Source organism: Gorilla gorilla, chromosome 20 (genome assembly GCF_029281585.2).
Source record: "Gorilla gorilla gorilla isolate KB3781 chromosome 20, NHGRI_mGorGor1-v2.1_pri, whole genome shotgun sequence".
Taxonomy (NCBI): Eukaryota; Metazoa; Chordata; class Mammalia; order Primates; family Hominidae; genus Gorilla; species Gorilla gorilla.
In genome coordinates this window covers 23,011,882-23,026,190 of record NC_073244.2, presented here as the reverse complement: position 1 = coordinate 23,026,190, position 14,309 = coordinate 23,011,882, and the positions used below count along the sequence as shown (strand labels likewise).

At 55.7% G+C, this 14,309-nt stretch overlaps 1 protein-coding gene and 1 long non-coding RNA gene across 5 annotated transcripts in view; one reads left to right on the top strand and one right to left on the bottom strand.

The window, feature by feature from the left end:
• MED26 (mediator complex subunit 26) overlaps nt 1-11,469 on the top strand; it is a 52,998-nt gene extending 41,529 nt beyond the window's left edge. For 3 of the 4 annotated variants that reach the window (XM_004060228.5, XM_063701083.1, XM_063701081.1), the window contains exons 2-3: nt 8,398-8,472; nt 9,125-11,469. In XM_004060228.5, coding sequence (XP_004060276.4) covers nt 8,398-8,472; nt 9,125-10,780 — 1,731 coding nt within the window. In that variant the 3' untranslated portion in view covers nt 10,781-11,469. Of the gene's footprint in view, nt 1-823; nt 1,056-8,397; nt 8,473-9,124 lie in introns of those variants that run through there. The other variant, XM_063701082.1, reaches the window with a different exon arrangement.
• On the bottom strand, nt 7,815-14,303 carry LOC129528926 (uncharacterized). The gene is made up of 3 exons (XR_010131911.1): nt 13,984-14,303; nt 8,534-8,641; nt 7,815-8,299 (listed from the first exon to the last, which is right to left on the bottom strand). It is a non-coding gene; the product is annotated as an uncharacterized lncRNA (long non-coding RNA).
• Between the last annotated feature and the right edge of the window lie 6 nt (nt 14,304-14,309).

The window sequence follows — 14,309 nt, the reverse complement described above, 5'->3', positions numbered from 1 at the left end:
GCGGGCCCACAGGCTGCCAGGGCAGTGCCGCCCACCGTCCAGGGTGGTCAGGAAGGCTGGCCGGACACCGAGGTGGGGGAGTGCAGAACTGCAGTCTGTGCTCCATGTGCACTGTTCCCAGGGCAAGCCCGGTGGGGAGTGGGCTCCAGTGCCATCTGAAGCCCTGCTGTGGTGGCCCGTGCATGCCTGGGTCACCCTGGTCCTGCCTCTCAGGCATCCTGGGGACAAGGCATAGACAACACGGAGACCGTGGAGGTGGCCCTGTGTGGGTTCAAGGAACTGTTTGTAACCTGTGCATTTCACTGCAGGAGCACGTCAGGAGAGTCTTTGTATACAGAGTGCCGACATCACCACAGGCTGGTGGCACCTGGTACCCTTCACCCCACCTACTCAAAGCACGAGATGGGCCCTGTGTGTTTGGTAGCCATGTCAGGCTAGTGGAAGGCCAGGCCTCACCGTCTTCTAGCTGTGTGGTCTACCCGGGACCTCCATTACCTTCCTGGCCCTCAGTTACCTTATCTGTAGAGTGTGCTTGTGAGGATGATGTGAAAGAACTTGGCCCAAGGGCAACCCACCAGTGATGGTCCTGTGCAAGTTGTGCCCGGTTGGGCCTGCCCAGGCTCAGCACCCTTGGGACTATCGGTTGGTCAGACCTTAGGCAGCACAGGGTTTCCCCTTTGCTACCACAGCTGCATTCCCAAGAGGCTGGGGATCTCAGGCGGGGTGGGAACAGTTCAGATGTGGAGAAAATGGAGAGGCAAGCCAAGGGGCTGCTGGGACTCAAAACTCAGTCTCAGTTCCTTGTTTCAGACCAGGGCTGGAAATCCCCAGCAGTAATTACTCAGGGCCTGGGGGTTTTACTTACACACCCCTGTAATAAAGTGAGGAAGAGGTTGGCCAGTAGCGGGTCCACTCCACTGAACAGGCCCCAGCTTTGCACTCAGACCCAGTGATCCTCTTCACAGAAGAAAAACTCGGACACATGCCGTGGCCCAATTAAAATATTTGCCGACAGGAGTTTGGTTTGAAAGGTGATTCCACGTACCCTGTCGTAGGTAGGTTTTCAGAAGAGTCTAGTCTTCTGGACTCTGGAGGGGTCAGAGGTGTCACTGGGTTTCACAGGGCCACAGAGGAGTGCTGCTGGCTGGCCTTTGAGGGAAACCTGGAAAGAAAGTTCTGAGTGGCTGTGTCCTGTGGCTCAGCTGTGCCCAGAGCCATAGGATGTGGATCGCAGATGGGAGGGAGGCGGTGCTGACTGGGGCTGGGCAGGTCCTGGAGTGACGGCTGTCCCTTCCCTGGGTTACTGCTGGCTCATTGTTATGTTTCTCCCCTTCTGGGAGAGAGTGACCTAGCCCCCACCCCTTCTTGCCAAGTCCTCCCTCCTGGTCTGGGCCACTTGAGGGCCTGTCCTCTCTGTGGTGGTGGCTGTCCTGGGCTCCTTCCTGGTACAGGTCAGGCGTCTCCCTGCAGGAAGGAACTGTCGACCTAGCGTGTGCCCCTGGTTCGGGCTCTCTGTGGTTTCCTTTAGAAGAGAGGCGTGAGGACACCAGAGAGTCGGACCGGGATGGACAGTTGGCACGGGTACTCAGAGCTCCCCTCTCCAGCCCCAGGGGTGCCTGCTGTTTCTGCACCAAGTCTGTTAAGCAGCAGCCCAGTACCAGAGTAGGGGAGCTTGGTGAGGGGCTCCTGGGGTCTCACCAGATAGATGGTGTTGTGCAGTTAGAATCAGTTAGGAGGCCTGAGACTTGAGATAGGCTCACGTGGAGGGAGGTGGCATCCTACCCAGCCCTCGGCCCTTGCTGCCCCACTCAGGGGCCAGATGGTGGACAGTGAAGCCACTATGAGGAGTTGGAAACAGCTATTTGCTCACTTCCCCTTTAGATGGCTGCCAGTCCTTCTAGATCAGTGAACTCTCCCAAACAAATGCTAGGAAATAGATGTATTTTCTCATCTTTATTTGTGACAAATTTCAAGCATAAAAGTAGAGAAAGGTAACCATCCTGCTTCAGTAGATAGCTGCTTACAGCCATGTGACTTTGTTTCACCCATCCCCCTCCTGTCACTTACCCTAGGGGATGATTCTGTAGCAAATTCCAGATTGTATTATTTCTTCAGGAAAGTGTCACTGAAAGACGAGGATGCGTGGTGGGTCTTTAATAGCTCACACGGAGTGTGGTGTGCTGTGAAGTTGCATACAGGGTTCCCCACTGCTCCCAGGGTGTAGGAGAAGGAGGTGTCTCACGCAGCTCCAGGCGCCTGACCCAGGCTGCTTCTGAGGGGTGCTGGCCCCTCCCTCAGGCTGTCTCTGTGCGTGTCCAGCCCCGCCTCCTTCCTCACATTTGCTGTGAGCTGAACAGCACATGTCACCAGTTAGGCTGGCTGGAATTGTGGCTTAGCACAGGCTATGGGGCTCTCCGGGGACAAGGGTGCCAGCCTTTCCGGAAGCCTTTCTTTTTTTTTGTTTTGTTTTTTTGTTTTTTGGGGGGGGGGGGGGGCAGTGTTTGGGTTTCGCGTTTTTTTTTCTTTTTCTTTTTCTTTTTTTTTTTGAGACGGAGTCTTGCTCTGTCACCGAGGCTGGAGTGCAGTGGCGTGATCTCAGCTCATTGCAACCTCCGCCTCCCAGGTTTGAGCGATTCTCCTGCCTCAGCCTCCCGAGTAGCTGGGATTACAGGTGCGCACCACCGCGCCCGTGGAAGCCTTTCTAAGTTCTCATGTGGAAGGATGACCACAAAAGAGCCCGGGGACAGCCAGACCTCCTGTGGTCTTGGGCGAGAAGTTGTCCCCTCCATGCCCCCATGCGTGTGTTCCTGGGGCATCCCTGAAGTGTGGGGCACCTGTGTGCTGAGGGTTGTGCTGGTGGCCCCGGTTCACACTCTGCCTGGATGCAAACTGTTCTTCCTCAGTATCTATGCTAGCTGTGATGCCTATGACCTGAGACCAGGCCTCCCCGCTTGGTTTTTCTGAGATTCCAGAAGGACGAGATTAACGTTCACATTCCTATTGGCCCATGTGTACCTGATCATGCCTCATGGATTTCCATTCTAAGACCTGAAAGTGTTCGGTGTGACAACGGAGTCAGTTCCATCAACATTCATGTCCCAGGCGGCTGGGCTGGACCTGCATGTATACCTGTGCCACACCTGGTCCCACCTGCTAACTTCCTGTCCTGCCTGCCTTTGGAGCAGGCACCTCAGGGAGGTCCCACCTGCTTCCAGAGTGCTCCTTGCTGCATTTACCCCTGCTTCTCCTAGTAGCTGCATGGAGGTTCTGCTGTCGACACCCCCCACCCCCACCCAACACCCTTGCCCTTCACAGGCACTTCCCGCAGCAATGAAGAGGCCAAACTGAAGCAAATTAAGTGGGCAGGGGCGGTCAGTGTTGGTAGAAAGGGGAGGCAACGCCTGTCTTCGTTGATGGTTAAGGAAGTTCAGACCCATCTGCATCTATTGAGGGGTCCCTAGTGGAGAAGTGAGAGGCTACAGTTCCTGACGGGATTCCTGCCCCTTTGGGAAAGCCACTTGGCAGGTGTTTTGAGAGGTTTTTTTGGACTGGGAACAAATCCCAAGGGAGAATCCAAAGGAGGAGGGGGCCTCAGATGTGCCAGGCTATTCCTGACAGCAAGAGGCTGCAATTGGCCACCGGGCCACAGACGTGGCCCTGGCAAGCCTGAAGAGCTGCCCTAAAGCCATCTTTTGAAGCCATCGCCTGGAGCGGCTCCCCATGTGGAGTCAAACTGTGTCTGTGCTGAGATTAGGATCTAGTGTACTTCCCCAGATAGATGGACAGGTGCCAAGGGCATCCCAGGAACAGGGCAAGGGCAGGTGGTCTGTGGGGGCAGTCGCTAAGGGGGATAGAAGACAGGTTGTGAAGGAGCCACCTTGGGTCTTTTGGGTCTGTTTTTCCTCCCGGTGTCCTTACCCATGGCCTCTCCCCTGCCACAGGGCTTTGGTGCTGTCTGGCCAGCTCCCTGCCCATCCTTCTCCAGCTCTTTTCTGCTTTCCAGCGTGGAAGTCAGTCTCCAGCCCAGGTGGACACAGCTCGTTCTGCCACATCCTTTTTTGACCTCCCTGGGAGGCCACCTTAGGTGCTGCCCTCCCCCTGTGGCCTGCCTCCCTGCCCTGAGGGTTCATGCTGGACTTAGCAGGCCTGGAGTCAGAGCGGGAGCCTCCCCTCAGCCACATACGAGTCCTGGTGTCTCTGTCACTCACAGAGGGCCACCTCCATGAGAGTGGGAGACCTGCCACTCCTGGGTGGGGGGTGAGTTGGTTGTTAAGGCAGGGTCCCCAGGGCCAGGGTCAGAAGCCAGCTCCTATTTTGCTCCTATGGGACCAGCACCAATTGGGTGCTAAGTGTTCTTTGGGACAGACTGTGGCCATCTATAAAGAGGCTCTGTGGAGCCTTATGGCTCAGTGTGCCTGGGGTCGGGGCCAGGCCCTTTGCAGGGATTCCTCGCTGCATTGCTCAGTGTCTGCCTCCTGGACCTGGGAGGCCTGTGTCTGGAATGCCCAGGTGGTGCTCCCCACACAGTGTTCAGACTGCTTGACATCAAGGCCCCAGAGGTCGCAGGGCAGGGCAGTCTCACCTTGCCCCTATCCTTAGCTCTGCTGACATCACTGACTGCCTTCTGCTGGCTCCAGGGAGTGGCTGCACTGGACACTCACCCTCTCTCTGTGTCTTACACAACACACATTTATCATCTCAGGCTCTAGGGCTCAGAAGTCAGCTCCAATCTCACCGGGCTGGGATCCAGGAAGCAGCGAGCTGCGCTCCTCTCTGGAGGATCCGTTTTCTGCCCCTTCAGGTGTTGGCAGAGTTCATCTGTTTATGGCGTAGGACTGTGGGTTTCTAGCACCTTACAGGTAGAGCAGGCGGGCTCCTCTACTCCTCAGGTGAGCAGCTCACACGGTGGGGACAGAAAGGGGACTGCCAAGGCTGTAGCATTTCCCTTGGGGCTCCTAGAGGCTGAAGGCCTCTCTGCACACGCTTAAGCGTGGCTCATAAGGCAGGGGAGGGGCCAAGGGTAAGGATACACAGTCGCAGGGCCCTCACACCTTCGCCTGGTGTCCCCAGCTCCCACACAGTTTCCAGGAGACTCTTGGGACTGGCTGTTAGTTCAGCGGTGATTTCTGGGGCACCAGCTCAGTGCCAGACCCTGGGGTTGCCCAGGTGTTCTGTCTCCTCCCTCCTGTCTGGCAGCAGGATGGTGTCTGCCCAAGGACAAGGACACTTTGTGCCACCAGGCTAGCTGGGCCTGGGCAGTGTTCTGCTCTGCAAGGACTGCTGCTTCAGGAGTATGTGGGGAACCAGGGCTCCAAATATACCAGGGTGAGGTCAGCAGGGTGGAGGTGAAGCCATGTGGCAAGCCTAGGGACTGAGTCGGTGCTGGAGTGCCTGGGGCAGGGAGTGGTTGGCCTTGCTGTCTGTCTGGGACTGGCCTCCTCATGGCACAGTCTTCCCCTGCACTGATCCCTGCCCATTGCACGAGGAGTGCGGACAGGACTGTATCTCCCCTCATATCACCCGTCCACCCCCACCATGACACAGCTTGAAGCAGGGTTTTCAGGGTCATTTGGAGCCCTGAATGAGAACATTGCAAGGCAAGGCCGTGGTTGCCAAGGAGCAAATGGGCCCATTGGCAGGGCAGCTTTGTGGGAGTTCTGCGGGGACTGCTGTCGTGGCTCTGCAACTTTACACCCAGAGGAGACAACACAGGGGAAGGGAGGGAGTGGCAGTGGCTGCCTCCCACTGGAAGTGGGGCAGAAGAGTAGAAAAGCCAGAATCCATGAGGCCAGCAGAATTAACAGCCCTCAAGGACGTCCACATTCTAGTCCTGGAGCCTGGGCACATGGTACCGTACATGACAGATGTGACTAAGGGAACAGCCTGGAGATGGGGAGGTGATCCGAGATCATCTGGGCAGGCCCTGCCTAGTCAGGGAGTCCTTAGAGATGGCACCTATCCTGGCTGGGTCAGAGAGATGCCGGGTGAGGACTCAGCCTGTAGCTGGCTTTGAGCATAAGGGGAGGGGGTGTGAGCTGGATGCAGTGCCCTCCAGAAGCTGGGAATGGCTTCGGATGACAACCAGCAAGAAAATGGGCCTCATTCCTGTAGTGTAAAGAGCTGAACTCTGGGCCGGGTGCAGTGGCTCACGCTTGTAATCCCAGCACTTTGGGAGGCCAAGGAGGGCAGATCACCTGAGGTCAGGAGTTCAAGACCAGCCTTCAACATGGTGAAACCCCGTCCCTACTAAAAAAATACAAAAATTAGCTGGGCGTGGTGGCGGGCGCCTATAATCTCAGCTACTCGGGAGGCTGAGGCAGGAGAATTGCTTGAACCCGGGAGATGGAGGTTGCAGTGAGCCGAGATCGTGCCATTGCACTCCAGCCTGGGCGACAAGAGTGAAACTTCATCTCAAAAAAAAACAAAAACAAAATAAGAGCTGAACTCTGCTAACACCTGAAGGAGCAGGAAATGGATCCTCTAGAGAGGATCCCAGCCCAGTGAGACTCAGACCTGATTTCTGAGCCCTAAGAGCCTAAGATGATAAATGTGTGCTGTGTAAGATGCTAAGTTTACAATCGTGTTACGGAAACTCATGCCACGCAGTCTTGGCAAGGATGTGGCCTGGTGGGAATGGAATAGAGCAGCCTCCCTGGGGGTGAGGTGACCACCCTGCATGGATGTGGAGCCCCAGCTCCTCCATGGCTGTCTGTGCACTAGCCCAGAGTCAGGTCTGTCACTGCCGTCGGTTGCAGCCTTATTTTGTAATGGCGAACGGAAAGTGCCTAAGTGTCCCACAACATTCAAGTCAGGCCTTCCCCACTCTGGAAGGGATGGTGAGCCAAATGAGGGACTCTGTTTGAGGCTGGACATTGCTGACGTTAAGTCAAAAAAGGCAAGAACCACTGTCAGTTTGGTTTTGAAATATGTGATAAGTGTGGATGTATACGCCTATATACACAAGGGATATTTTTGGAAAAAAATGCAAGGAAATGCTACAGTGGCTGGGTCAGAGATGCCCATTTCCTTGTGTGCCCTTTTATGCTGTTTTAATTTGTATCATGTGCCCGCTTAACTCCTTTATCATGTTGGGGTTGGGGGGGGGAGTTGAGTAATCTACTCACTGTGGCTTCCTCAGGGCCCCTGGGCTCCCACCCGCTAGCCAGCCCACCAGAAACCTGTAGTTGCTGGAGGTGGCGGTTGAGTGGTAGGAATTCTTGTTGTAACAATTAAGGGAGTCAGTAATGTGTGGGAAGTGCTTAGAAGAAGGTGTGGCTCCTAGCAAGATCCTAAAAGGGAGGGATTACTTGGTCATGGGATGTGTTCATGCTTCACTCTGCCAGACAAAGCCCAGCAGTCCCCAAAGTCAGCTGTATCCCCCGAAGTACCTAGTGTTGTCAGTGGGGCACGTGTATCATGTATCCATTTGTGGGTTCAGTTTGAGTTTTCCTGATTATCGATAAAGCTGAGAAGCTGAGCATCAGCACTGACATTTCATTGCCCTGTGCCTGTTCCTGTCTTGTGGCCAGTCTACGCCGGGCTCCTGGTCAGCTGTACTGCTGTACAGGCATTCTCTGTGTGTTCCAGATACAGCTCCTTGGGGCCTGTGGCCTATGCCTTCTCCCACTTTGTGACTTTCTGCTCTCTTTATGGTATCTTTGGATTCAGATTGACTGGTTTATTATTATTATTATTATTTTTTTTTTTACACGGAGTCTTGCTCTGTCACCCAGGCTGGAGTGCAGTGGTGTGGTCTCAGCTCACTACAACCTCCGCCTCCCGGGTTCAAGTGGTTCTCGTGCCTCAGCCTCCCAAGTAGCTGGAACTACAGGCGCATGCCAGCACACCCAACTAATTTTTGTATTTTTAATAGAGATGGGGTTTCACTATGTTGGCCAGGCTGGTCTCAAACTCCTGACCTTCTGATCCGCCTTCGTCAGCCTCCCAAAGTGCTGGGATTACAGGCGTCAGCCACCGCGCCTGGCCTGTGTATTGATCTTTTAAGCTTTGTGGATTTTATTCGATGAATTCTTCAGTGTCTCCTCTCCCACTCCCATCAGATGGCAGAGTAGAGGTCATCTTAAGTATCAGGAGCAGCTCTTGTTTCACAGGCATCCTGGGTTTCAGCAGGTGGGTAGGTATGTACCATGTACACTGGAGGGTTTGGGGCAGCCCGCACACCACACACTGGAGGAGGTCAGACGGCAGGTGAGGATGAGCACTGGGTGCCAGGTTGGCCCAGGGAGCAGGTAGGAGACGACATGGAGTGGGGGCTTCAGTGCTGCCTGCTCCTCTTGCTCTGGGGTTGGGGAGAGACTGGAGCAGGCTGGGGCAGGGTGTTCCAGCCTCCCAGTGGAGAAGGACAGGGACCTGACAAATGGCTTTTTATTTCCACAGATCCGGAACATGGTGGCGGTGCTGGAAGTCATCTCCAGCCTGGAGAAATACCCTATTACCAAAGAGGCACTTGAGGTGAGTATCCCAGACCCCAGCATTTGGGAGGGCAGAACGGGGGGCAGGGGATGGTACCAACCAGGTCCTTCCGCAGCTTCTGGGAGCATCAGTGTCTTTGCTTCGGAGGACCAAGAGAGGCGGTGTGCCCTCACAGCTCGTGCCTCGCGATCTTGCTCTCCCACGGGCACTGCAGAGACCAAGTGGTGTTAATCCCATCCTACATGCCCAGCACACTTCATGGGCACGTGGGGACATCAGGAGAGGTGTGCTTGGAGGAGGCTCCAGTGAGAGGCACCATCCCCAACCCTCCACTTGAAGCGGACCCTCTGTGCTGTGGCCTCAGCCACAGCACCCTCTCACCCAGGAAGCCTCTCTGGCAGTGTCCTTACAGTGGCCTTGATGGTCCACAGCCCCCTGACACCAGGAGCCTGGGTGACAGCACTGCTGAGAAGCCACCTGGGACCCTGAAGGTCTGGGAACTAGGTTTGAGAATTTGTATTGTCACAAAGGACCAGAAATCCCCAGAAGTTTTGTGTCAGGGAAGCTGGCAGTTTAGGGCTCAGTGGGAACCGGGTCATTTCATTGTCAGGGCCACTTCCCACCATTTCTGGCTCAGCTCATGGAGAAGTCCCTGTCCCGAAAGTATGTCATCATCTCTCTCTGGTTGTAGGAAACACGACTTGGGAAGCTCATCAACGACGTCCGCAAGAAAACCAAGAACGAGGAGCTCGCCAAGCGGGCCAAGAAGCTGCTGCGGAGCTGGCAGAAGCTCATCGAGCCGGCGCACCAGCATGAGGCGGCGCTGCGGGGGCTGGCGGGGGCCACCGGCTCTGCCAACGGGGGCGCACACAACTGCCGGCCGGAGGTGGGGGCGGCTGGCCCACCCAGGAGCATCCATGACCTGAAGAGCCGCAATGACCTCCAGAGGCTGCCCGGGCAGCGGCTGGACAGGCTGGGCAGCCGCAAGCGCCGGGGTGACCAGCGTGACCTCGGCCACCCAGGGCCGCCACCCAAGGTCTCCAAAGCTAGCCACGACCCCCTGGTCCCCAACTCATCCCCCCTCCCCACCAACGGGATCAGTGGGAGTCCAGAGAGCTTCGCCAGCTCCCTGGATGGCAGTGGGCATGCAGGCCCAGAGGGCAGCCGCCTGGAGCGTGACGAGAATGACAAGCACAGTGGCAAGATCCCCGTCAACGCCGTGCGACCGCACACCAGCTCCCCGGGCCTGGGCAAGCCCCCTGGACCCTGCTTGCAGCCAAAGGCTTCGGTGCTGCAGCAGCTGGACAGGGTGGATGAGACTCCGGGGCCTCCCCATCCCAAGGGACCCCCTCGCTGCTCTTTCAGTCCTCGGAACTCACGGCATGAGGGCTCCTTTGCCCGGCAGCAGAGCTTGTATGCACCCAAGGGCTCCGTGCCCAGCCCCTCACCGCGGCCCCAGGCACTCGATGCCACACAGGTGCCGTCACCGCTTCCACTGGCACAGCCGTCCACACCCCCCGTACGGCGGCTCGAGCTGCTGCCCAGTGCGGAAAGTCCAGTGCGCTGGCTTGAGCAGCCTGAGAGCCACCAGCGGCTGGCGGGGCCGGGCTGCAAGGCAGGGCTGTCCCCAGCTGAGCCCCTCCTGTCCCGGGCAGGCTTTTCCCCAGACTCCTCCAAGGCGGACAGTGATGCTGCCTCCTCAGGGGGCTCGGACAGTAAAAAGAAGAAGAGGTACCGGCCTCGAGACTACACGGTTAACTTGGACGGGCAGGTGGCTGAGGCGGGCGTCAAGCCTGTCCGGTTAAAAGAGCGGAAGCTCACCTTTGACCCCATGACGAGACAGATCAAACCTCTGACCCAGAAAGAGCCAGTGCGGGCAGACAGCCCTGTGCACATGGAGCAGCAGTCCAGGACAGAGCTGGACAAGCAGGAGGCCAAGGCCAGCCTCCAGAGCCCCTTCGAACAGACGAACTGGAAGGAGCTGTCACGCAACGAGATCATCCAGTCCTACCTGAGCCGGCAGAGCAGCCTGCTCTCATCATCGGGCGCGCAGACCCCGGGGGCTCACCACTTCATGTCTGAGTACCTGAAGCAGGAGGAGAGCACCCGGCAAGGGGCCAGGCAGCTGCACGTGCTGGTGCCTCAGAGCCCGCCCACGGACCTCCCCGGTCTGACCCGGGAGGTCACACAGGACGATCTCGACAGAATCCAAGCCAGCCAGTGGCCGGGGGTGAACGGGTGTCAGGACACACAGGGTAACTGGTATGACTGGACACAGTGCATATCGCTCGATCCGCACGGCGACGACGGGCGCTTGAACATTCTGCCTTATGTCTGCTTGGACTGACCGGCCTGTCAGCCACGAAGTGCATTCCCATCTTGCAGAAGCCCGGTGGGCGGGCAGGCAGGTGGGCAGGTGGCCGGGGCCCAGCTGCCTCCTGCGCTGGGAACTCGGGGAGTCCGGCCCAGGCGGGAGGGAGGGGGCGGGAGTCACGCGGTCTCTCTGCGCTCTTCCCTCAAAACTCTTTTTGTGAAATGCTGCTACCAGTTTACTAACAAAATTGCGAAGGAAGGACCGCGTGGAAGGAAGGACGGCAAAGTGAGTTCAGAACTCTATAGCAAACCAGCTATAAAAAGCGTTAGTCCCTCACCCCCAAAGAGGTGCAGACACTTTCCAGCACCTGAAAGCTGGGGCCTCAGTTGCAGGCAGGCACAGAAAACCTGTGGGAGAGGTTACCTTTAACACAGCAACAGAAGCACGCATCTCATCTCTCTTGCATTTTCTGTTCTTTAATTTGGCCCTGAGTGTCTGAGACAGTGGGCCATGCCACTGCCTCTGTTTGCTCCCTACCCAGCCACTGTCGGGCCAGTGTTGTCCGTCATGTGCCAGAAGCTTCTCAGCTGTGGTGAGCCACTGGCATTGGGCAGGCGGGCCAGCTGGCCAGCCAGTGTGACCCACACTCCATGGGCAGCCACCCGTTCATATCTGGTTTCAGTTATAACCCAGTTTTTAAAGAAATGCTGCAAAAATTTTAAGTTTTCTCATGTTTATTTTAACAATTCCTCTTCCATCAGACCACCAGACAAAAAAACCTTTCCTTTCTTCCTCCCTTTTCTTTTTTCCCTTCCTGTACACATCTAGAAAACTTCACCTTTCTAGAGTCCCCCCAAAACAACACAAAAGTTACTGTGGGTGCTACTGGTTTTACGCTGTACTGTGGGGCGAGGGGGAAGACCTGTCTGTACGCTGGAAACACTCATAACCATTCCTTTAGATTCGTTTGCCTTATGGTTATTTGTCATAAACGCGATTTGCAAAAACAAGGAGCCTTAGTGAATGTACAGTACCTAGACTTCTGTGTTCTCAGGACGCAGAAGGGAGCAACTTTGCTATTTGGTCCAGTAAGTGGACACCTTGTGATATAAATGTGGAAATAAAAAAAAAAAAAACCATTTGCACAAACCAGTCTGAGAATCTTTTCTCATTTGGACCTTCACAACCAAATCAGCCCTTTCCTGGATTGTGGATTAGCCAGGAACACCCAGACCCCAACAGCTGCAATGCAGGGAGACAGGGCAGGGCACAGCCTTGAAGTCCACCTGTTAGCCTGCTGCTGCATTTGGGAGGACCTCCACATTTTATTCATTCAGGGCCACATTAAGGAATGTTATCTTGTCTCACCCAGACTTTACCTGGCCTAGAGAGCAGCCCTCTGTAGGAGGCTCCATAGCACAGGTCTCAGTGACTACCCCCACTTCAACAAAATACCTAGTTCTTAGAAGGTATGGCCCAGAGGCTCAGAGCTGTGTGTGTGTGTGTCTGAAAGGCCACCCCATGGCCCTGGCCCCCAGCTGCCTTATTAGCTGGTTGGTGCTGACTCCAAAAAAATTTTTCTCCCTTGACTATACAGTGCTCATCTTTTAGTTCCCTCTCGTCCCTGAAACTGTAGGCTAAGACTTTGGTTTTCTAGTTTTTCACTTTGGAATAGGTCATCTTATCCATATCTGCTTAATTTCACAAATGAAGAAACAGCTACACCTTAAGACATGCAGTCTCACAGGGCAAACCAAAGGTTCCTTCCAGCCTGTAAGACTACAGTCAGTCCAGAGCCAGTTTGAGAGCTAGCAGGGATTCCTGGCAAAAGCTTGGTGCAGAACACACTCCCCTCCCCAACAAAAGGCCATGGGCAAAGTGGCTTTGAAGGCAGGATGAGGTTGAATCCAGGCCTACCACCCACCAGCTGTGTGGCTCTGAGCTCATCTCTTCACTCCTGTGCACATGTCCCCATTTGGGGGGTGAAAATACCCCAGAGTTGTGAGAACTAAAACACAAAGCATGTCAGTGTGTCAGTGGAAGTATGTGACACTCAGCTGTGCTGCAGGGGGCCTATAGTTATACTTTCCTAAGTTCACTGTGCCTATGTTTAACAGCTCTGCTGATACATGGTGTGACTTTACTCTGATCCACAGAGGGTACAGCTGGAGGATATTAGGGTGCAGAGCTTGGCCTCCTATCAGCATCTCTAGAGTTTTGGGATAGGTTGCAGCTCCCCCCTACCCCTGCCTGCAGGGACTACCATGCCTGTGTCCATGTATCCAGGAGGGCCTAGGGCCTTTGAGAATGCAAGGATAAGCTAAGATACCTTCCAATATTTGGGGAGCCAAGTTGGGTTGCTGCTTTCTACTTTTCTTTGAGACTGGGTCTCGCTCTGTCACCCAGGCTGGAGTGCAGTGGCGCCGTCATAGCTCACTGGAACCTTGACTTGGGCTCAAGCCGATCCACCCACCTCAGTCTCCCTAGTAGTGGGGACCAGAGGCGTGCGCCACCATGCCTGGCTAATTTTTGTATTTTTTGCAAAGATGAGGTTCTGCCATGTTGTCCATGCCATGATCTCCAACTCCTGAGCTCAAGCAATCCGCCCACGTTGGCCTCCCAAAGTGCTGGGATTCCAAGCTTGACTCACTGCACCCAGCCGGTTGCTGCTTCTAATTTGACAAGTAAAAACACTGTAACGGAATTTTAACACCCTTTCCCCGAAAAAGTTGGAGGCACACGATGTGGAGAACAAATTATAGCCCTTGAATTAGTATAAGATCATCTTACTGAAAACCTCGTCTTGTTTTCCTCCACTGGGGCCTCCTGGGGCTGGTCCATCCCGGCTGGTCCTTGGACATCAGCAGTCAGGGCCCGGCACCTCCCCCTTCTGCAGAGCCTTGGAGACAGGTGTCCAAGGACGCTACCATGACCACGGTCCCCAGAGTGGCCAGGAAGCCTAAGACAAGTCGCTTCCCCATTCTGGACTTCGGTCTGTGAAATGGGGACAGTGATACCTACCGCACCGCGTTCCTAGGATTCAGTGGGATGATACCAGGGCCAGGCCCGAGAACTGCGCACGTTGCGGTGGTTTCCAGAACATGATTCCAGGGATCGGGTGCTCCGGGATAGTCCCACTGCCAGAATTTGGCCACGAGCGTGCGCCCCCAGTTTGCAGAGCGAGTTTAGCCCAAGAGCTTTTCACAACTGGTTTCTTTCCCCAAAAGGTCTTTTACCTTCGGTGTCAGCCGCCGCCAGCCATCAGGAATCGAGAATCTAGTTAGTGGTTGCCCTTGTATCCCTGGTCGAAGCCCTGATGTTTGGCCCACGCACAGACGCCGACGCTGCGAAGCCCTCCGCGCTCCTGTTCGCCCGTCCCGTTCGAGCTCCGGCTCCCGGTCACTGGGACCGCCCACGTCTCAGGTGGCACAGCTTGGATGCAGGTCTGCGTCCCCTTCTTCCGCTTCCGGCCTCGGCTCCGCCGGAAGCGCATCTACAGTGAACTGGGCCTGCACTCGAGACGTGGTGGCCGGCGCGTCGGCCGGCGCGGGGGGATGACGCG